This window comes from Zalophus californianus, chromosome 3 (genome assembly GCF_009762305.2).
Source record: "Zalophus californianus isolate mZalCal1 chromosome 3, mZalCal1.pri.v2, whole genome shotgun sequence".
Classification (NCBI taxonomy): domain Eukaryota; kingdom Metazoa; phylum Chordata; class Mammalia; order Carnivora; family Otariidae; genus Zalophus; species Zalophus californianus.
Genome location: NC_045597.1, coordinates 183,999,094 through 184,023,170, shown reverse-complemented (window position 1 = coordinate 184,023,170; position 24,077 = coordinate 183,999,094). Strand labels below are relative to the sequence as shown.

Here is a 24,077-nt window from a genome sequence, read left to right as displayed (position 1 = left end):
TGATGGGGGGCAGGAAGCAGATGTTTGCTCAGCAACTACGTTGATCAAAATTCTACCAGTCTTATCTTATGCCCAGATTTCTGCCTGAGGAGAAATTCCCTGACTTCTTTCTCCTGGAAAAGATTAGAGGAGAGCATGGCCCACTGGCTTGACACACTGGGGAGTACTTTCTTCCTCAGTGACCCCGCCAGTCCAGCTGATATGAAACTTAACCCCCTTCCTGCAGTGTTTTCAAGTAACCATTAGTTTTCTCTTTAAACCAAAAAACCCAAAGACTTGAGTCCCTGTGTTTTGACCTGTGATATATATTTACTGTCACAACAATTTTCTTTTTGTCACTTTTTAAGACCAAAGGACAAATGGAGCATGGGGAAGAGAACACAAGTTTTATGAAAAGAAACCATCAATCTTCTGACTTGCTTTTTTTTTTCTTTTTTCTCCAACAGTTTAACCATCCATGAATTGTTGCCGTACATCACCAAACCCTTCCTGGGTTTTTCCCACAGTAAACCTCTGCTGCTTTGGGTTTTTCTCAATGATGAAACCATCAGAGCCATTTGTCGTACCTTATTTGGCAGGACCAGATAAAAATATAAGCCTCAGCATGGTAAGTTTACTAACGTGCTTATCTTAGATTTGTCTTGTTAGAACCGATGTCTAAAGCCTTAGGTAGGAGCTAAGTATCCGCACTTCTTACCATCTCAAATGTGAACAAATGGTCCCTAATGATTTCTGCGCATTTGTCATGTAAAAATATAAAACTCTTTCTTACCACACATATGGGGTGAGTTCAAAACAACCTTTCAGCTGTACAAAAACAATACTCCCTGATGTCATTGCTTATTATCATGAACCTAAAACAAAGCCATACCTAGATATAAGCACAAACCTTAGAGGATAGTATAAGATTTGGAGGGGAAATGTTAGGAAAAAGCATATGAAAAAATCCTCTGAAGATTTTCTTCCTCTTTATGTATAAACATTAAGGCCATGGGTAGTTTTTAGTCAGGTCATAGGAAATAATCCTAAGGAGCCAATGAGTCAGTGGTTCTCAAAGTGTGGTCCGTGGACCAGTGCAAGAGCATCACCTGGGAACTTGTTAGAAATGTACATTTTCAGGCCCTGCCCCAGATCTACTGAGTCTCAATGTCTGGTTTTTAACAAACCCTCCAGGTGAATTGGCTACATGCTAAAATTTGAGACCTGCCACTTTAGTCACTGAACAATAACAAGATCAGACAAAGCACTGTATCGATTCAATTTCCTTAGGAAAAAAATGCCACACCCATTTTATGGGCTGGTTATTCAGCAAATGGGGCATAACAATTGTATCCCCCTTGGTCTCCCTCTCCCGGAAAACATCCTCATGTCCCTCCCGGACACCAAGGAAACTCTTCCCTCTAAACCAATCCACCATTTTCCCTCCCGATAAAAAAGGCACATGCCAATCTTGAATGCTGGTAGGAGCAAACAGGTTTGGCTGAGAGATAGCCATGGACTGGGTTTAGAGTCCAGAGACAGTCACAAAAAACAGATCTGGAACATAGCTTTTCCCAGATTAGTGACTACACGTAATGTCGGGAAAAGCCAGAATGAAGTTCTACCAAACTGTAAGAATACGTAGGTAAAAGGTGACCTGAGAACTCAAGGAGTCAGGCACAGATTAGGTCAAAACACACTCTTGGGCTCAGTAAATTGGCGGGTTTATGTCAGTGATCCGAGACTCTGGGATTTGAGAGGGATTTAAGAGGTTCTACCCCAACCTTCTTTACACATCTTCTACCCACTAGATTCCGCTTATAGAAGCTAAAATAATTATGTACTGTTGATGGGTTCAGATGATTTGCCGATACCGCCAGTGTTTTCTGGAAAACCATGGCCAAAGCTGACTTAAACAAGAACCAACGCACTAAGCGATTTCTCATGGCTCTTCCAAAGCAGCCCAAGAAAGTAAGGCCAAGAATGCAGAAAAACAGAAGACAAACTGGCATTCCTTCTTCTGATATTTGGTCTTGAACTGGTCATTTGTCCTATGTGTTCCTGATCACTCAGATGATCTCTTGATGGTCTCTACATTTTACATACTGATGTGGATCAAAGGTAAATATGGTCAGGTTCTGCCAGTACTGAAACATTCTTTTTAACCTTATTGAAGAAGAGTCAACTATTTTAAAAGAACAGGCAACAGCATGTGAGCAGCCCTACACTGCCCTGCGGAAGCTGAGAAGCCTAACATACGCATTACGGCCTCTTTTCCCAGCCTCAGTGCCTTATGCAGATGATATTCCATTTTAAAAATGTAAGAAGCAGGGATGCCTGGGTGGCTCAGTCAGTTAAGCGTCTGCCTTCGGCTCAGGTCATGATCTCGGGGTCCTGGGATCGAGTCCCGCATCGGGCTCCTTGCTCAGCAGGGAGCCTGCTTCTCCCTCTGCTTGTGCTCTCTCTCTCTCTCTCTCTCTGACAAATGGATAAATAAAAAAAATCTTTAAAAAAAATAAAAAGGTAAGAAGTAGATAACTAAGAACAATAACTGCTCTTTCTTTATACTTGGAGGAGGGAGCCCACATGTTATGAATATCCATGATTTTGGCACTTTGTTTCCTTGAATTTCAGTTTCCTATGGCTTTCCATTGTATTGTCAGAAACTCGTGTGAAGTATCCAATTGACATGGGCCAAGCAATGTCTTAGGATGGATACATGTCATCTGAATAATATATATGTCAGAGATCTATGGTGTGTTGCACTTCTGGTGCTTTTGTCCTCACACCCTCCCCATTTAACCTCACAGATCACCAATGAGATCTTTCCAATTTGGACATACTCTTACCTGGTGCTGCTTCTCCCCGTGTTCATCCTTACCGATTATGTCCGCTACAAGCCAGTCATCATCCTGCAAGGGATCAGCCTCATCATCACCTGGCTGCTGCTTGTATTTGGCCAGGGAGTGAAGGCCATGCAGGTGCTGGAGTTCTTCTATGGCATGGTCTCCGCCACCGAGGTGGCCTACTATGCCTACATTTACAGCGTGGTCAGCCCCGAGCACTACCAGAAAGTGAGCAGCTACTGCAGGAGCATCACGCTGGTGGCCTACACGGCGGCCTCGGTGCTGGCCCAGCTCCTGGTGTCCCTGGCCAGTCTATCGTACTTTTACCTCAACGTCATATCCTTGGTCTCCGTCTCGGTGGCCTTTCTTTTGTCACTTTTCCTACCAATGCCTAAGAAGAGCATGTTTTTTCATGCCAAATCCGGCAAAGAAGTACAGAAGCCACCGAACAAAAACGCGGCATCAGATGCACCTTACAAAGTTAACACAGCAGGCGGCGGAGAGAAACCCACTTCAGAAATAGCCACCATTTCAGGGAACCTGGATGGTGGTCCGTCGAGCGGCCCGATGCCAAAAAATGTAGCGTTGAGTGTTTTTGTACAGTGGTTCCAAGATTTGAAGGAGTGCTACTCCTCCAAGCGACTTTTCTACTGGTCCCTGTGGTGGGCCTTCTCCACAGCAGGTTTTAACCAGGTTTTGAACTATGTTCAAATCCTGTGGGATTACAAGGCACCGTCCCAGAGTTCTACAATCTATAATGGGGCAGTAGAAGCTATTGCAACCTTTGGAGGTCAGTATACCAGACTTTATCTTTTCAATGTGCAAGAAATATATTCTTCCAAATCATAGTCTTAGATAGATTGGTTGTAGTGATTTCAATACTGAATACCAAATACTCTGAAAAAGAAAAGAGTTTTTACCCCAAATCTAAAAGAGACAATGAATATAAGGAATGATTGACAAGGCAATCCATGGAAAATAAATTTTTATCCACCCCTAAAAACAGGGACTGCAAATGTGTCCCACTGGCCGAAAATGGTTTGTCCATAAAGAGTTGAGTGGCTTAAGGTTAACCTACCAAATCAACTTTCCTCTCTAACTGCTCTGTAACTCTAGTTGTTAAACTATGGTTTGCAAACCATTAATAGGGGTGGGCAAATGATGGCCCATGGCCCACCAGAGCTAATAGTTTTTACATTTTTAAGGGGTTGTAAGGGGAAAAAATAATATATGACAAGGGTCGTAAAAATAATAAATCCAGGCAAGCAACCAAATAAAAACAAGGAAGATTATGTGGTCTGCAAGCCTAAAATATTTACTCTCTGACCCTTTATAGACTACAGATCTTGAAATCAATGTGGTGGATTTCTGACCAGCATTTTTATTTTTTTTTAAGATTTTATTTATTTATTTCGCAGAGAGAGAGACACAGTGAGAGAGGGAACACAAGCAGCAGGAGTGGGAGAGGGAGAAGCAGGCTTCCCGCGGAGCAGGGAGTCCGATGTGGGGCTTGATCCCAGGACCCCGGGATCATCGCTTGAGCTGAAGGCAGACACTTAATGACTGAGCCACCCAGGTGCCCCTGACAGCATTTTTAAATCAAAGAACAGAATAGAAAATTTAGAATAGAATAGAATAGAATAGAATAGAATAGAATAGAATAGGGAGCATAACAGCTTATAGGGATAAGTTTTGTTTTGTGAAAATTCTATTTACATACACATATGTATGTAATGGTGGACATATAAAATATATTTCTTTTATCAGGCTATGGTCAAAGAAGTTTGAAAGCTACTGTTCTAGGAGCTACTTTATCATTTCAAAGGTTCCCCTTGAGACAACTTAAATAATTTATTTATATCTTTCCTTAACTGTACATGCAGGGATTTGCCAAAGCTTGTGGTCTTCTGATTAAGATTATTCTCCCTACTCAGCTTCCCCATTCCCTACCATATCCAGATATTTGCTAGAATAATAGTGAATCAAGACAAGATTCTTACAATCTTCCAACCTATCTCTTCTCCACCACCAGCTTATTGTACTATCTTGTATAATTTTCTCCCTGGCCTTTCCTATATAATATACTTTCATTCATCTGTCATCAGTAAGAACCAGTAAGAACTGTGTCCCCCTGCAGTAGCTCTTAACAAATAGCAACCCTTGATTGTGGAGAAAATGGCAGCAAACGAGACAAAGAGCGCCAGGAAAGGAGAAAGGCAGGGTGTGACATGGTGGGAGAGGCAGGACCTCCAATAGGATATGTGTGTTCCCGAGTATTTATTACTTCTCCTTGAGCTGACCGGTAAGTGTCTACTTCAATCTTATTTACCTATAGATCGATTTCTGATACTGCATTTTGTGCAACAGGAAAAAGGCAGCGACTCTGAGTGACCTTGAGAAGGTCTCTGGGAGAATGAGGGTTTCCAGCTTCTGCTACGGGATTCCCCCTCAACCCTGTCCTGGGCTTTCTACTTTCGAAAAACTTCCCTCCTGGCTGAGAGGCTACTGTGGTTTGGGGGTTCTTAGATTCTTGTGCATGGACTCTTCCTTTTTCCCAGAACATATTTTGTGAAGTTTGAAATCCTTTTCCAAAGACAGTGAGGTGAAGAGAAGGAGGGAAGGTGGGCTGACACAGAGTTAATGCTCTTAAAGTCAGAAGGGTAGAGCCCAGAACTGTCTTTGAAGTTAGCCCAACAACATACATGGTTTTTCCTGACATAACAAAGCTTTCACATCAAATAAGACTTTGAAGATATTATTTTTGAAGTTGGGGTGTTCCACACCCACATATTTATTGAACATTTCAGGGTCCATTGTTGAGGTAATATTTTTCTCACTTCCCTTTCTGAAAATTCCATTTTGACTCCTAGAAACCTGTTCTAGGATTTGTTTACTTTAAACTATTTCCTCTCTAAGGACTTGCTCTTCGGGAAAAGGGAGAAAACAATCCTCTTCTCTTCAGAAAATGTATCCTTACTGAGGGCATGTGTAGAAAAGGTAAAATGTTCATAAAATTCATTCTTTAAAAGCGCACAAAACACAATTTTTCTTTAGTCTCTTTGTGATTGCGAGGACCCTAATTAGTGTCAAATTTTTAGGCAGAACCAGGTGAAGTAGGACTGGTTTGCTGACCTAAGGCCTCATGTAAATGAAGCCACGTCTTTCAGAAAGAAAGCTAAGGGTAGCAAGAAACCTGACAATTGATTATTTCATTCACAGCACAATGTAGGAACACATTATAAGTACATCCAGATAATGCGTGTTACAACATGAATGTGTCCTGGGGATATGTCTTGTGACTACATGCAGGGCTTGGGTCAAAGTTTCTCATCCTCGGCAATATTGACATTTTGGGCAGGGAAATTCTTTGTCATGAGGGGCTGTCCTGTGCTTTGTAAGACGTTCCACAGCATCATTGCTCTTAACCCACTAGATCCCCTTAGCGTACCACCACCAGCACCACCACCCCTGCCAAGCCATGACAACCAAAATTGTCTTCAAATATTGCCGTCTGTTCCCTGAAGGGCGAAAACACCTTTGTGAGAACAGCTAGGTTATGGTTAGTTTAAATTTGAGTTAGGGTCAGCACTTCTACAGTCCTATCACACACTATTAAAACTAAAATTTGATATATCTGATTTCTCCAGTAGGCTATATTATTTTCAAGAGCAAGGATCCAAAGTTGACCACCATATTTTCCCATAGAGAAGCTCAAAAATGTTTGACGGGGTGAGGAGGTGAATGAATGAGTCAACAAATAAAGACGGGGATGATTAAACCAACAAATGGGGGGGAAGTGTATAGAGAGAACTCTTGAATGTTGGTATCCTTCAGGGATTTAAGGAAATTTTTAAATCAATGTTATAGAGAAGCTAGAGAAAACAGAGATGAGAACAGAGAGAGAGGATCCCTCCTAGAACATTCATTCATTACATGGAACGGAGAAGAACACAGTAGCAAGGGCTGGCATTCAGTTTGAAGAACTTGGTGCCTCACTTGGTCACCAAGTATTCACAACTGACCATTCCTCACGCTTTGCTTTGTCTTGACTGAACTTGAGTCAGGCTCCTCTCCTTAGTACAGACCCCTTACATTCTGCTTGCCCCAACTCTGAGTAAACACAACACAATATGGAATGTGCCCCAGCCCCCATCAACTTCTCCTGAAAACTGACCACAGCGGGACACTTTCCTGTCCGTCTCCATGATCATTTCCCCTTCCTTGTCCAGCTTCCTCTCCAAAGATCCCGCTTATGTCCGCTTGCCCTACAGTGAAGGATTACCCTATAAAAGAAAACCCTTTTTCTGTTTGATTTCAAGATGCTTGCAGATTTTGGCGATCAGAGTGTTCTCCCTATTGCCAGTCTTTCTTCTAAATAAAGCCTCCCCCTATCAAAGTCTGGATTTGTTTTTGTTTGACACCGGGTTTCTGAACCCGAATTTTATCTTCTGCAAAGGGAAGAAGAAAGAAAAAAAAAAAAATGGCCTCTCTGGGGCCGTTCCAGTCTGTGATTTATGGAAACCCAAATTCAGTTCGTCTATTTCAAACTTTCAGAGAAAAAGATACGTACACTTCACAGAGCTGGATCACGTGGTTTCATTCGGTCAAAGTTCACAATCAGTCAACATTTTTTACCATAGCCTGGAAATGTTTCAGGGCCTATCCAGTGTGAATTTTAACAAAACAGCACCCTATTTGTTATGTGTGGAATGACAAGACGTCGTATATATTGATTCCTTCCTTTCCAGGGGCTCTGGCAGCTTGCACAGCAGGTTGTGTGAAAGTCAACTGGGATCTCCTGGGAGAGCTGGCCCTGGCGCTGTTCTCAGCAGCAGATGCAGGTTCTCTACTTCTCATGCATTACACGACTAATATTTGGGTGTGCTATGCTGGTTTCGTGATATTCAAGTCAAGTTACATGCTTCTCATAACGATAGCAGCGTAAGTATTTTTCATTTCTTTATCTAAATCTCAAGCAACAGAATAGATTTCTTTATTCTTCCAGTTCTTCTGAATAGCATTTGCAATGTTATATTTAATGCTTCATATAAGAGACAACAACTATATTCCTATTTTAACGGATTTTCTCCTGGGACTTGATTAGGGTTATTCATCAGGGAAAAAAAGTTCAAAGTTCTCCTAATTAATAAATGGTGATATACTTTGAGGTTTTGATTTTTTATGGTTTTTTATATTGTATTTGTTTAACAGAATAATTTTATTGATTTTTTCTTCTATAGTCCTCTTTTTCTTATTTGGTAAAAACATTTAACATGAGATCTACTCCTCTTAGCAGACTTTAAAGTGCACACTACAGGATTGCTATCTATAGGCACAATGTTGTACATCAGACTGCTAGAACTTATTTATGTTGCATAACTGAAAGATATGTATTTATACACGTTAAGCCGGCAACTTAATTTTCCCCTCCACACAGCCCCTGGAAACTACCATTCTATTCTTCGCTTCTATGAATTTGATTATTTTAGACAACTCATATAAATGGAACTATGCAACGTTTGTCCTTCTATGACTGACACATTTCATGTAGCATAGTGTTCCCAAGGTTCATCCATGTTGTCCCATATTGCAGAATTCCTTCTTTTTAAAGGCTAAATAATAGTCAATTGTGTGTATATACCACATTTTCTTTATTCATTAACCCATCTACATACATTTAGGTTGTTTTCACATCTTGGCTACTGTGCATAGCAATATAATGAACATGGGTGTGCTCATATTTCTTCTAGGTCCTCATTTCAATTATTTTGGATAAACACTCAGAAGTGGGAATTTCTGGATTGTATGGTAGCTCTATTTTTAATTTGTTGAGGAACCCCCATACTGTTTTCCACAGTAGCTGTACCATTTTGTATTTCCACCAACAGTGTACTGTTGTTCCAATTTCTCCACTTTGATTTTGTTTTATTTAGCAACAAAATAAGATGTGATTGTATCTAATTTTGACTCCGATTAGTTTTCACCCTCTACCTGTTCTAATCATAGAACACCTGTTTCTTTTTGAAACAACTTATCAAATAGTCTCAGAGCAGTTGTAGAACTGAAGCTGTTTTGTAAAACTACATATAAAAACAAGAAACATTAAATCATACAGTAGTTTAAACATGGAGAATATATGATCTCTTTTAATTAGAATGGAAAGAAAATGACCTAAGGAAGTGATGAATGTTGCCTAGAGAATACCTAAAAAAGAATTAGGTTGCTCATCATATCCTGTGTGGCAATATGTTTAATTTTAATTAGGTAGTTGATCAGAGATAAAGCAAACATCTGAAAATATTTTCCTTGACCTAACATTATCGGCTGCATAATCTTGGATATGCTCTTTGGCCTTAAACTTTTCTTAGAGATCTATAGAATACCATAGAGTGTATCAATATATGCATCATGGAGTTCCAGAAGAAGAGAACATAAAGAAAAAGAAAAAACATGTAAAAAGATAAGGGCCAAAAATTTCCCAAATTTTATCAAAAGCATTAATTTATATATCCAAAAAATGCCAAACATTCACTTAAAACATTAAATTGCACATTCAAAAGGTTCACCCATGAACTCCATGTAACTTACAATTGGGTTTAAGTCTACCAGTTTGTTATTTGTTTACTATTTGTTCCACCTGTTCATTTGTCTTTATTCCTCTTTTGAAGTTAATTGAGCTTTCTTTTTTTTTAAATTTTTTGTTATGTTAATCACCATATATTACATCATTAGTTTTTGATGCAGTGTTCCATGATTCATTGTTTGTGCATAACACCCAGTGCTCCATGCAGAACGTGCCCTCTTTAATACCCATCACCAGGCTAACCCATCCCCCCACCCTCCTCCCCTCTAGAACCCTCAGTTTGTTTTTCAGAGTCCATCGTCTCTCATGGTTCGTCTCCCCCTCTGACTTACTCCCCTTCATTCTTCCTCTCCTGTTATCTTGTTCTTTTTCTTTTTTCTTAAAATATGTTGCGTTATTTGTTTCAGAAGTACAGATCTGTGATTCAACAGTCTTGCACAATTCACAGCGAATTGAGCTTTCTTTTTAATTCCATTTTTATTTCCTCTATTTGTTTTTCTTGGCTAAGTCTCTATGTTTTTAGTGGGATTAGATTTTTAACTCATCAGTTTTCCTTAAATTAATATTATACCACTTTGTGTATAAATACTTTACAGCAACATAATTCCATTTACTCCCTGTCCCTTGTACTGTTTTATAGATTTTACTTCAGTTGCTGTTATAAACCCTACAAATACATTATTATTCTATTTGCTTTAAATAGAAAATTATCTTTTTTTAAATTAAGACCAAAAAAAGTCTTTTATATTTACTCATAGATTTGCCATTCCCAATCCTTTTCATTTCTTTCTGTAAATCCAAGTTTCCATCTGCTGTTGATTCCCCTCAGCCTGAAAATTTCTTTTAAAATTACTTGTAGTACAAACCACCTGGTGACAATTTCTCTCAAATTTTATTTGAAAATACATTTTACGTCATTTTTAAGTATATTTTTGCTGACTAGAATTCTAAGTTGATTGGTTTTTTTTTCCCAGTCAGCACTTTAAGGATTTATTATTCCATTGTCTCCCAGCTTGCATCGAGGAGTTTGTTGTCATTCTCATTGCTGTTCCCCTAAATGGGATGATAATTTTGCTTTTGGCTGCTTCTAAGATTTTCTTTCTCTGTTTTTATTTGATTTTCAGCAGTTTTACTATACTTACGTTTTCTTTATGGAATAGTATGATTTTTTGCTTACCCTGTTATTTTCTTATTATTATTTCGGCCTTTTGTGACCTTCAACATCCTAACAAGGAGATCTCTATCTTCCCTCACTTTTATTTTAGAAACCATTCGAAATGTTTTGTTTTCTCTCAGCAATCTAACTCTTGATTAGTAAAAGGAACTTAAGTCAAATCTAAATTAGTTTGGTTTAATGCTTAATGGCTAGATTTAGGAAGATGGAGAACCTGAAAATTAGTAAAAATAATTTTTCAGAGTTATTTGTACTGTTCCTGACCACAGCTTCCACACAGTGAAAAAGTAAAAGTAGATTATTCTTGAATATTTCAGAACAGATTGGTTCACAGCCATCTGCATATCTATTGCATACTGTGAAGTGAGTCAATATTGCTCGACTAAAGAAACAAATAGGAAAATTTGAAAAAAATAAGATTAACTGTCAGAATATGAGATGGTTTAGGAAAAAACAAACAACCAAAATCTTTTGGTGTATTGAGAAATTCTCAGAATGATTTATCATAGACATGAAGAAGTAGAGGGTTAAGCCACAAGAATAATAAGAATGCTGAGATTCTGAGAGGCTATGAAGATGGAACTCATCTCATGACTGTCAGGGTTTTCCCAGACAGTATGTTCAGAGCATTCTCCATAAAGCCCAACAATCGTCTTTCATCTAACTTGTCAATTCAGTCAGGTGATTGATAAGCTTAGTGAAAAGAAGTATTATTTTAGGCATAATTAACTTCGGTTACATTATTTAAAATATCTAATTACTGGGCAGGACTCAACAAATAGTATCTTGGTGTCAGGATACAGACTCACAGTGAGGAAAAAAGAGAACTTGACCTCATAGATCTGTCAAATTTGGTGCTAAATGAAATTATCACTCACATGTCCAACTTCAGAATACTGATAGAATATCATTTTCTCTGTAGGTGAATCCTGTCTCTGTAACTTAACTCACATCTTTTTAATACTCTAACTTCTAAGAAAATTTTAAAATAAATTTAGCCCATGTAGGATAAATGTATTTCTAATGCAAAGGGTTAGAGTTCAGATTTGGAAGAAATTCTAAGATGATTGACCATCCATGGTTTCAACCATCATGTGATACAAGAAGTTCATGTAAAAAAATCTGATTATTCTACAAAAGGAGATATTTACTTCATATTTCTTTTTCATGATAAAACTGATAAATTTGATTAATGTTAGTCAAAGCAGTTATCTGGGTCCAGTTAAGTATTCCCTGTTTGAATACAAGCTCTGTGAGGGTAAAATCATGCTTGCTCATTGGTATGCCCATGACGTCCTTGCTTCATGATAAACACTTGGTGAGCATTTCTGGAAAATAACAACAACAAGAAGCAAGGGGTACCTGGGTGGCTCAGTCTGTTAAGCATCTGCTTTCAGCTCAGGTCATGATCTTGGGGTCCTGGGATCAAGTCCCATGTCAGGCTCCCTGCTCATTGGAGAGTCTGCTTCTCCCTCTCCCTCTCCTTCGGCCCCTTCCTCTGCTTGTGCTCGCTCTCTCTCAAATAAATAAATACAATCTTTAAAAAAAAAGCAATGAACAAATACAATAATATAACATTAAAAAAAAACTTTGGGCTATTGAATTTTTTTTAATTTAACCATTCTATTTTTATATGCACACAAAGTAATGTGTTTTTTTAATGCCTTCATAAATTGTTCCTATGAGTTTCCTTTAAGTTATAGGGTAAATTGGTAAATGCCAATCCCGTAATTCCATAATGTATGGAACATAAACGATCAAAGAAAAATTTCAAAGTGGTTCTGTCTTCAAATTACAGACTATCTCAGAAGCTCATCTGTATTTAGTGCTAAATGCCTAACAGAACATGAATATAATTCTCTTTCCAAGAACTTATTAGCCCTGTGCACTGTGCTCTGCATGGTAGTTTTATGCCTGCGTAGAAATGACCCAGTAGGAGCTTTGAAATAAGATTTTAGGCAGTATGATTCCTTGTCATTTCAGTTGCCTGGGACAATAATTTTTGGGTTTAGACTGAAAAATCTTAGGATTCAAAACCCCACTCTGCTGGATGTTAGCATTATGCCTCTGTCTGAATCCACCACATATAAAGGTCTATCCAAAACCAAGTAATCAATGATACTCTGTTTAAGCATCTGTACAGATTAAATCAAGATTCCAACCTGGAATAATTGTCATACTAAAAGGGAATCTGCCGTTTGATTTAATTAATCTATATTTCAAGAGCATCTATCTAGTATAGCATTTTTTTCCAAAGGAAAAATTGTTAGCTGAGCAAGAAACTCCTGAAATTATAAGGCCCATTTGGGCCATGTGTTATATTCGCTTTGTGGGATCTAGAGTAATTTATGGGTTTTGTTATGTTGGTAATTTTTTCACTGAAATAATACATTTTCATTGAATCACATAATTTTAAAATGCTTGTATTTTTTTCTTAGTGTGAGGATTTAGGGAGGTGATGTAAAAATAGTTAAAACTTTCCATTTGTTTTCATATTTTTTAAAATATTTTATTTATTTATTTGAGAGAGAGAGCACAAGAGGGGGTAGGGTCAGAGGGAAAAGCAGACTCCCCGCTGAGCAGGAAGCCCAATGTGGCACTCGATCCCGGGATCGTGACCTGAGCCGAAGACAGACACTTAACCGACTGAGCCACCCAGGTGCCCTATTTTTTTTATTTTTTTATTTTTTATTTTTTTATTATTTTTTATATTTTTAAATAAAGTCAGCTTATAAATGTCTTAGCTAAATTACATGGAAGAATTTGGATGCATATATGTCAGTCTTGCCTGACTAAATTAAATGAACTAATGGCCATATTGAACAAATTGTGAAGGCAAATAATTTGTGAGTTTTCCACAGAAAAAATTCACCTATTCAACTCTGAAACTGCTAATGTAGACAGTCAATGATCCAGTGAAGAGCCTCCAAATAAGTAAAAACTCATCAAATTGACTCGTGATTTACTCATTGATATGTCTAGGTTAAAAAGTGACTGCTAAACCATATCCACATCCAATAATGTTCAGTGTTACCTGGTTGCAGAACATTTGGAATATTTGGCTTAATTTTAGAGAAGGTTAATTATTTTTAAAATTCTTATAATATATCACATCGCATGGAATGTTAAAATATAACACTTCACTATTCCATCTACCCTTCATTCCTTTTTCTCTGCTAGAAGAGGTTTTTAGCAAGAAACTTGTCAACAGAAGCTTGAGCTACCTGAGGGGAGCCAAATCTTGGGAACGACACAATTCCCTGCTCTACCCACGGGGGCGCCTGGGTGGCTCAGTCATTAAGCGGCTGCCTTCTGCTCAGATCATGATCCCAGAGTCCTGGGATCAAGCCCTGCATCAGGTTCCCTGCTCAGCAGGGAGTCGGCTTCTCTCTCTAGCTCTGCCTCTCCCCACCCCCTCTCGTATGCTCTCTCTCTCTCTGCTTCCTCTGTCTCCCAAATGAATAAATTAAAAAATCTTAAAAAATAAAATAAAATAAAAGCCCACATATGGGTGCTTTCAAAACTCTTTCCATTTGTACACTGTTAGATTTCAGATTGCTGTTAATCTCAGCGTGGAACGCTATGCCCTGGTGTTCGGAATCAACACCTTCATTGCCCTGGCGATCCAGACTGGCATGACTGTAGCTGTGGTTGGCAAACAGGGACTGGGGCTTCCGGTCAGCATCCAGGTAAGTGCATGCTTCTGTGCCCTCACTGACACAGAGGCACACTCTGAAAACCACGCGTACACGCACACGCACATTTACATTATTTATACATAGTAAGTGGACTTACTGAGATATATTTTTCATACAATAAATTGACATATAAATAAATTTATATACAGTTCTATTAATTTGGGCAAACACACAGCTGTGTAGCCACCACCACATGAAAATAAAGAACCGCACCTTCACCCAGACAATGCCCATGCGCCTTTGCCATCAGCTTCCTCTCTCTACACTACCCGCAGCAACACCCTGATGGGTTTTCTATCCCTATCGCTTTAAGAAGTCATATAAATGGAATCATAGAGTGATAGCCTTTTGTTTCTGGCTTGTTTTCATTTAGCATGGTGTCTTCAATGGAATAATTTTGTATTGAGAGATATAAATATGATGTAGTTAAGGTATATTCTATTTCTTAGGAAACTTTTACATTAAACAGGTGACCTTTTCATTAAGCAGGTGAAAGAATGAAAGCATTACAGACCCATAAAGTCGTTCCAGTTTAAGTGGTTCTCATTACCCAAAGCTAAAGGTTTTTCTTGCCCTGGCTAAAGTTCAATCTTATGAATGCTTAGTTAACAGATTTCATAAGCCTACTCAGTCTCATGGACAAAATGGTTGATCTTACATGTCTCTACACATATCTAATGCAGATGTTTAGAATATTGAAATGTCTTCTTTAAAAACAAATAGAGAAAAAGAAATCATTTCCGGTAACACAATTGAATGAGTAACACCAGGACATTTAAGAAATCTATTTAATCTCAAACTCAAATCTATCAAATCTCAAAGTTCAGTAGAAGGAAAGATATCTTCATTGAATAAATATTAAAACTAAGATTACTGTAGAATTGCTCTCAATTCTTTTTGAGAACATAAAGAGATCAATTGTTACTTTCTAAAATAAAATTTAAATTCCTGATTTATTATCCAGCTTGAAATTTGCTCTCCAGCTTTTTAGAAATCATTAGGTATGTGATGTGATCAAGGGAGTACAAGCTTGAAATCAACAAAGTATGAATATTAATCTTGATGTTTATTAATGACTTCTTAAGAACTTTTAATTTGGGAAAATTTCAAATACATTTTAAAATTAGAAAGAATAATGTCATGATGTCCCAATCTTATGGCCAATCTCATTTCATCTGTACCTGCCACACACTTCCTCATCCTTCCCCCAGAGATGTAATTTTTTTAAAGATTTTATTTATTACTTGAGAGAGAGAGAGCATGAGAGAGCACAGAGGGAGAGGGAGAAGCAGACTCCCCACTGAGCAAGGACCCTGAGGTGGGACTCGATCCCAGGACCCTGAGACCATGACCTGAGCCGAAGGCAGCTGCTTAAGGACTGAGCCACCCAGGTGCCCCCTGTAATTTTTTTTAATGTCTGTTTTCTCTTCAGTAAAATGGAAAATATAATACCTACTTCATGAGGTCTTACACAGATTAGATGCCCGCCTATACAATGCACCATTCCCAGCCTGTAGTGTACTCAATACAAGGGCAATGCATTGCTCTCTTTTCTTAACAGAAAGAAACAAGAGTTATTCACATGAGTCAACATTGTTAGGATACACTTATCTTTTCTAAGGACTTCTACATGAATCCCCTCCAGATATCTCCTTTATTTTTCCACAAATCCACTGAGTCTTAATCTGAAGTTTATGAATTCCTAGAACTGAAAACTGAAAGAGGCAACCCAGAACTTGAGAAGAAAATTGCCTGTCAGTCTGTCTGTCCTCGTCTCTGTGACTACTTTGTGTAACCTGACTTAAATGACTGCTTTGTGAAAAAAAATCAATACATTTTGACCTTTCTGGGGAGTTCACATGGACATCCAAAGCTGGGGGTAAAAATTAAGTTTGGCAGAAAAAGTCAAACTTCATCTTTGTTTCCTCTGGTAAGTCAAGACTTCCAAATGGTTTTACCTTCTCAACCAAGGGAAATCTAGATTCAGGGCACTCCTGTAAAACCTTTCTCTGTATTTCTACCTATCTTCTCTTACCATCTCTGCTAATAACTTCGATGCTACAACAACTTTCATTGAGATTCTTTCACGTAAGTTATACTGTAAAACTCAACTCCTGAATAAAGGACTAGTTTACCCAGGTGCCAGAGTAGGGTAAGCACAAAATACACAGTCCAAAGGCATAAAGGAAGACAAGCCCTATTTCTATAAAATATTCGCCAGACAAAAAGAGTGTTACTACAGATTTCTGGGTTCGAAAAGCAGACTTCTTAAAAACTGATTTTGGGTAGGAATCTAATGAAATATGCTTGGATTAAACTTCAGAAAGCCAAGAATATAGAGGTATATTGATTAATAACTCCCAAGTCTCAATCATAAATGTCCATTTATCATTGATTATGCACTTACGAAATCCCGTGAGTTTCTTAATATAATTTCAAGTGCCATTTTAAAAGATTGGAATCTAAAAAATAGAAACTACAACCTAAGTCCGCATTCTCATAAGACATAGAGATTCAGTGGAGAGAAATCTGCATTGAGACATCCTGAACTAATTCCTCCATTTTCTCATTGTTTCTCAGCCTGTTATCACAACATAGACTTTTTATAGATTTCTCAATTTAAACGGACAATAGATATCTTAAAAAGAGGTCCCACGTATATCTTTGAATATTACTGAAAGGCTAGGGGAAAAGGGCCCATGAGAAAAGCTAAAAGAATCTTTTTATCTCATCTAGAAAAAACTAAGTAATTTAGCTAGTTATGTAAGAAGTGGTAACTTTAAAGTATAGCTTTACTGAAGGCATAAGAACATACTGTGGTATACCGATGATATAAAATAATTTTCTGGGGGATTTTTGTTTTTAAAAAATAGGTGAAATTCATAGGTGTAAATATGAGGGACTTTTAGAGGGAGTGGGTGAGTAATCACACAACTTCAAAAGGTTAATTTTTAAAAAATAATCCTTTTGTGGGGCGCCTGGGTGGCTCAGTCAGTTAAGTGTCCGACTCTTGGTTTCCGCTCAGGTCATGATCTCAGGGTCTTGAGATCGAGCCCGGCATCATGTTCTACACTCAGCAAGGAGTCTGATGGAAATTATATCCCTCTCCCTCTACTCTTCCCCCTGTATGCTCGCTCTCCCACACTCTCTCTCTCTCTCTCAAATAAGTAAATAAAAAATAATCCCTTTCTTAGGTTTCACACAAAAACACCCAATTATTCACAAGTTGGTTACTTGTTACTATATCCCTCCATCCCTCTTACCCCTACCCGGTTCCACCCTTCAATTTGCAGAGATACCCCTTGGAATGGGGAACACGTTGGTAACCATCAATTTCTTATTGATTGAGGGAGTTGACATTCATTCAACTCCCATTCATGAATCTCGTTACTTTCACCCGCCTCCTCCCTGGATGTCTTGAGGCTTAAGCTATGAAAAGCAACTCTTGACACTGGTGGGGAGGAAAAATATTGTTTCCTCTCACCATATTTGGCTCTCAGCTGGGTCTCTGTAACAAAAACAAATTAACAAAAGCATACAAATGTATTTGATTTAAGTTTTATATAACACAGGAAACTTCATAAGGAAATGAAGACCCAAAGAAATAGTTGAGCCTGAGTGTTTTTATACTAGACTTGATAAAGAGTGGAAAGTTGTGAAAAAACAATATGATAGGACAAAAAGGATATGAGCTAAGAATAGTAAATTGGGGAAACCTCACACGGTCTGTTCATTCAGATTCCTCTCTGTGTCCCTTTATCTTTGGAGATAAGGATGTCCCTTTTCCTCCGGGTATAGACACTAGGGTCTTATGACCTGCTCCAAAGGAAGGTCGGAAAGTCCTTCCTGCATCTGCCATGTCTCAGATTCCTTCAGTTAAAAAATATTCACTATGCCAAAGTGTCATATTTGGGGGTAGTTTGTCCTGAACCCCATCACCAGCAAGGTGGGGAAGTACACATGAAAAAAAAAAGGGAAGGCCACTGGTATAAAGTGACCCCTCGATGTCATGGAAACCACAGCTGCTGCTCTGTTCTATCTTTCGTGTCCTCATGGAGAAATGCAAAATGATCCTCCCCAGCTCTCTTGGCAGGAAGCAACTGCACTCAGCCACTCGGGGACCAGATGGACCCCTGGTTACACACTCCATTAGATCATCTAGCTAGGATAACTGGTACTTTTGGTGCCCTAAATTAAATAAAAATTAGAATCATGAAAATGGAGTTTTAGTTTTAACCCCAAAGGGCTTAATAAGGGAAGGAGCACTCTAAACAGAAAGATTATCTCGCAAAAAGTAGAACAGCAATGCTATTATTTTGAGTGCATGAAATGGCGATCCCTTCAGATTTGTGGCAGCCTCCCATACATCAAATCTGAAATTTTTCAGATGTGTTTAAGGCATGGAATATTTGCCAGTCCAGATAGCTCAGATGAGTGTTTTCAGGTCACATTCATTAACTCAAAACCTGTGAGATGCGTGGTCTGTCGGATTTAGGTTTCTCTATTTCATAAACCATCTTGGAATCCTAACTCAAAGAGTAGCTGAAGGCGAGGCCAGATTTTCATTATCAAACAAAATAACTACCTATACAGATTTTCAATGAGTTTGGGTCCTGATCTTCAGATTTTGTCTTGTTTTCTTACTTTTCTATTCTAGTGGAAATGGTCTGAAGGCAAGTACCTTCAGAGGAATGGGGTTGAGCGACTGCGTTTGAAGAAGGAGAAGAAAGGTGGTGCATGTTGTTTGAAGTTTAAAGTCAACAAGGGTTTTTAAAAATATTAGATTAAGAAAGACTTACTTCCATTAAAAGCTACAGACTTAAAAAATACTAAAATAAGAAAGGCTTATTTCCATTAAAGCAACAATAAGCTGGATATCAGAAAAAATCCTTTATACTTCAAAACATCTAAAACTCCTGGATATAAATTTAAGATTTTTTTTTTTAATAAATGGCTGAATTGGTAAGAAATAAGAATACTCTGCAGAGGTCAAAGCAGGAACAGGAAACCAGATAGATAAGGAAACACTGAATCTATCATGTGCTTGAGCATCTGCTGATTCGCCCAATGACCTGGAATTTTGGTTTTAGTGGCAACCCCAAAGGCTACATCCTCAGTGAGTGATGAAACAGAAACAAACCATGAAATTATGGGGGAAACTCCAACAAAGAAGATGAATCTGGGTGGTATCAGAGGAATTTACTCTGGAAATTTGCTTTCATAAGCCAGCACTCACATAATTCTAGGGCCCAATTTTTATAGGCCAAATATTTTTTTTCTAAAGCTGAGTATTTAGCTTAAAATGGCCCTGGTTGGTAATGGCCCCCAGGCACCTGTATCTATGAAAACAAATGCTCTCTGGAAGACTGTCCCTCAATACAGAAATTTTAAAAATTGCCATATATAAAATGCCACCAAATATGAGCTTATGATTTTTTTAAAAAGTCCAAAATCATGCATGGATATAAAGTACCATGAGCAAGCCAACTGAAAAAATTAATAGCAGAATCAGACCAAAAAAGATTTGAGACAGAGGAATTACCAGCATTAGAAGATAAAGATGTTTGACAGGTTTGTATACAAAGTAAAATAATAACATGAGAACGGAACAAAATACCTCATGAATGATGTGAGTATTTGGGAAAAACAGGACTCATGAGAATTAGAAACTTAAATATGCTAAGAGCAAGTTAGATACATATATAGGAAAAATTACTGAATGGGAAGAAATCACCAAGAATGCAGCACAGAAAGAGAGAGAAGTGGAAAAATTAACAGATGTGGAGATGAAAGTGAGAAAGTTTAACAAATATCTAGTTGGAGTTCCTTGAGGAGATAATAAAGGTCGTAAAGAGAGGCCAATAAAGAAATATTCACTGAGAATTTTCCAGAGGTAATCAAGAGCATGTATTCTCAAAATTAAGAAAGAAGCTCCAAAAATCTCAAAAAAAGTAAGTAAAAAGAAATTCATATCTAAACACACTGTGGTTAAATGCAGAAAACCAAAGAAAAAGAAATCTTAAAATTAGAGAAACAGAACATCAGCTACAGATCATTGACAAGGGACATGTCAGTAGCTCAGAGTAGAAGCCAGCAAAACAATGGCTTCAAGTGTTGCAGAGAATAATAGCCAGCCTAGAATTACAGACAAAGAGAAACTATGTTTTAAAAATGAGAGTAAATGGGATGCCTGGGTGGCTCAGTCGGTTAAGCGTCTGCCTTCCTTCAGCTCAGGTCATGATCCCAGAGTCCTGGGATCGAGTCCCGCATCGGGCTCCTTGCTCGGCAGGGAACCTGCTTCACCCTCTGCTGCTCTTCCTGCTTGTGCGCTCTCTCGCTATGTCAAATAAATAAATAAAATCTTTAAAAATAAAATAAAATAAAAATGAGAGTAAAAAAGGACATTTTCAGACAAATGGAAATAGAATGAGTGTGTTATCACAAACAAACCTTTACAAAAGCAATTTCTAAAGGATGCACTTGAGGAAGAAGGAAAATTATCCCAAAAGGAAGGTATTCCCAGAAGAAGGAATGTTGAAAAAAAGAACTAAACATGTGAGTAAACCTAAACAAACACTAATCATTTAAAGAGTAATACTTAGGGACATCAGGTGGATCAGTCAGTTGAGCATCCAACTCTTGATTTAAGCTCAAGTCATGATCTCAGGGTCCTGGGATGGAGCCCCCTGTCGGGCTCCACACTCAGCGGGAAGTCTGCTTAAGACTCATGCTCTCTCCCTTTCCCTCTGCCCCTCCCCACCCTCTGTAAAATAAATAAATAAATAAATAAATATCTTTAAAAAATAAAAAAGAGTAATACTTATATTTTATATCTTGAGGGGTTTTTAAAAGGATGCCTGAAATACTGGACAACAATAGTATCTATCAGTAGAAGATATTCAAAACTAAGGATTTTTGTGCTGTTCTGGAGGAGGGCAGGAATTATTGATTAGACACTGCTAGGGCAACGCACTAAGCAGGGAGCAGGATGGCAGTCCATCTGGTGGGGAGGCGGATTTCATCACCAGCATTGTTTAAATTGCTGCAGCATGACGATAATGAGATGCAACAGACTTTTAATCAGTTTTATTATAGTTTTAAAATTCTCTACAGAGAGTTCTCCCCACTTACTGCCCGCACCCAAGGCAGACAACTGCGACCACCATTACCTTTATGCACCACTGCTTTGTTTATTTAAGAGTCAATATCTCAAGTGTAACCATGAAAAAAATTAGAAGTAGATTATGCAATTTTTATTGCATAATACAGAAGAGAAGAATAAAACAGTATATGGAAAAAGAATCACATGAAAGAGCTCAAGAAAGGAGGAGAAATTTAAGGAGCATGAAAAATCGGAAAAATATGGTGGCAAAAAACACAAATATGTTAGTTGTCACTAAAATAACAAATTAGCTCATAGGTTGGACTGCCAATTTACAGGAAATAGGGGAAGCAGAAGAATTCATTACATGACATCCAGGATTATCACCAAAAAACACCAACATCTGGGAAATTATAGTTTTTCAACAAATAAAATTTTTAAAAAAGATCCATTGTGTCAAGAAATTCAGCAATCAGTCACAATGTGTGGATCTTATTTGAATCCTGATTCATTCCCAGAAACTAAAAATATTATGAGACAAGTAAGGAGACTTGAATACTGACTAGATGATATTAAACAATTGCTAATTTTTTAGATGTATAAATGATTCATGGTTACTTTTGTGTGTCCCTCTTTTTAAAGATACAAGCTGAAATATTTATTACATTATATGATACCGGATTCAAATTAATCTGCAAAGGGAAAGGGGAAGTTGTTGGGACATTGTGGAAATAAGACTGGCTATGAGCTGGTGATTGATAAAACCAGGTCACGGATTCAGGGGCATTTGGATACTGTCTTGTCCACTTTTGTGAATGTTTATAATTTTCCAAAAATAAAAATCAAGCAATTCAAAACTAAACAACCCAGAAAAAAAATAAAAAGAATATTTTCAGGTTAGATTCTTAAAGGGTTACAAATATAGTCTATTTACAGAAGACATATTTAAAATTATAAAGACATCTGAGGTTTGGAGCAGGGAGGGAAAATTCATACCAGGCAAACAAAAATTTTAAAAGTTAATAAGTTCAATTTTTTAAAAAATAAAACATAATTAAAACCTCTTCATCTGTATATCTAAGGAGAATTATTAAAAATGATTAAATGTTCAATTATTCATTAGGAATATATACAAGTTCTAAACTTCTATACATCTATTAATATCATTTCAATATTTTGGAAGGAAACACTGTCTTCTTTCTTTTGATTTTTTTTTTTTTTGGATAGAAATACTCTCAAGCATGTTATATTCTATGAAAAAATAAACTTCCAATTTCATATACTAAAGGTGAATATGAAAAAAAAGAAGGAAAGCAAGAAGGAAAACTATATATACTCTATATAGTTGGAGAGTTTCAGAACAACAGTTAACATTGATTGAATTCTACTATGTAGGTACTGTTCTATATATCTTATATGTAATATCTCATTTAATCCTCACAACAAATGTGTAAATATTGTTATTCTAATTTTACAATTGAGGAAATTGAGGCAGAGAGAATCCGTGACCTGTTTAAGATCTCCCAGCTGATAGTAAAACATCACTCTATAACTTCAGTGTTGAACACCCATTTTAATGTCATGCATTAATTTTCTTTCTCTTTTTCAGTTTTTAATTTATGGGAGTTATTTTTCTGTTATTGCTGGAATTTTCCTAATGAGAAGCATTTACATAATCTATTCAGCCAAATGCGGAAAGGAAAAATGTAGGTCTACTACTGGTCAGAATCCAAGCGAACCGGAGAATTCAATGTCCGATATGAACTCAGTAACACAGTTTTAGCCTGGTCTCTCCTACCATGGACTCAAAGGACAGACGACTCTGAAAATGTATAGTGCTACACTACATGGCATTTTAAATTTTTGTCCTAGATTGAGATACCATAAAAGACAAGATTATCATCAACCTCATCAACACCACATCAAAACCTCTGCTATGGGCTGGTGAACTGGGTACAACCAAAAACTGAAGTCGACTAAGTTGAAACCAGCTATCTTTATGGCCTCGGTGAGCAACTGGGACCCTAAATACTGTTTTAATATTTTCAAGTCCACCCCAAAAGAACATGGAAATCAGACAAATGGGACCAGCCAGGAACAGAAACATGAAATATACAGAGTGAATGATATATACTGGCTTTCTGTGCCCAACCTCATAAACGTGTGATTTGGTTTGAGCAGTAGATAAAGAAGTTTCTAGTGCAGGCCTGATGCATAGTAAATGATCAACGTGTGATAACCATTATTATTATGCTCATACCGTATACTAACAAAAAAGTTAGAAGGGGGGAAATCATTTAATTCCTATAAAATGAGGCCAAAAAATTAAGAAAAAATTTTCTATTAAACTTTACCATGACCCTACATGAAAATACTGAATATTGTAATGATTTCAATTCTTTTCAAATGAATGGATAAGTTTGTTGCAATTTGTGACAGTCAGTCTTATGTGTCAACTTGACTAGGCCAAGTTCCTTATTTATTTAAACAAGTACTAATCGAGGTGTTTCTATGATGTATTTTGCAGATGTGATCAAAGTTCACAACCAGTCGACTTTTACTTAGGGAGATTACCGTAGATAATCTGGATGGGCCCAATTCAATCAGTCAAAAGGCCTTAAGAGCCGAACTGAGCCTTCCCAGAGGAAGGAGAAGTTCCATCTGAGGACATGCCTGAGAATTCTAGCTTACCCAT

At 37.6% G+C, this 24,077-nt stretch overlaps 1 protein-coding gene across 3 annotated transcripts in view; it reads left to right on the top strand.

Annotated features, from left to right (window-relative positions):
• Positions 1-23,737, top strand: part of LOC113920022 (thiamine transporter 2-like) — a 42,644-nt gene extending 18,907 nt beyond the window's left edge. For 2 of the 3 annotated variants that reach the window (XM_027590132.2, XM_027590134.2), the window contains exons 2-6: positions 447-607; positions 2,790-3,615; positions 7,574-7,766; positions 14,130-14,271; positions 22,992-23,737. In XM_027590132.2, coding sequence (XP_027445933.2) covers positions 458-607; positions 2,790-3,615; positions 7,574-7,766; positions 14,130-14,271; positions 22,992-23,165 — 1,485 coding nt within the window. In that variant the 5' untranslated portion in view covers positions 447-457 and the 3' untranslated portion in view covers positions 23,166-23,737. Of the gene's footprint in view, positions 1-446; positions 608-2,789; positions 3,616-7,573; positions 7,767-14,129; positions 14,272-18,937; positions 19,011-22,991 lie in introns of all 3 variants that reach the window. The other variant, XM_027590135.2, reaches the window with a different exon arrangement.
• The last annotated feature ends 340 nt before the right edge of the window (positions 23,738-24,077 follow it).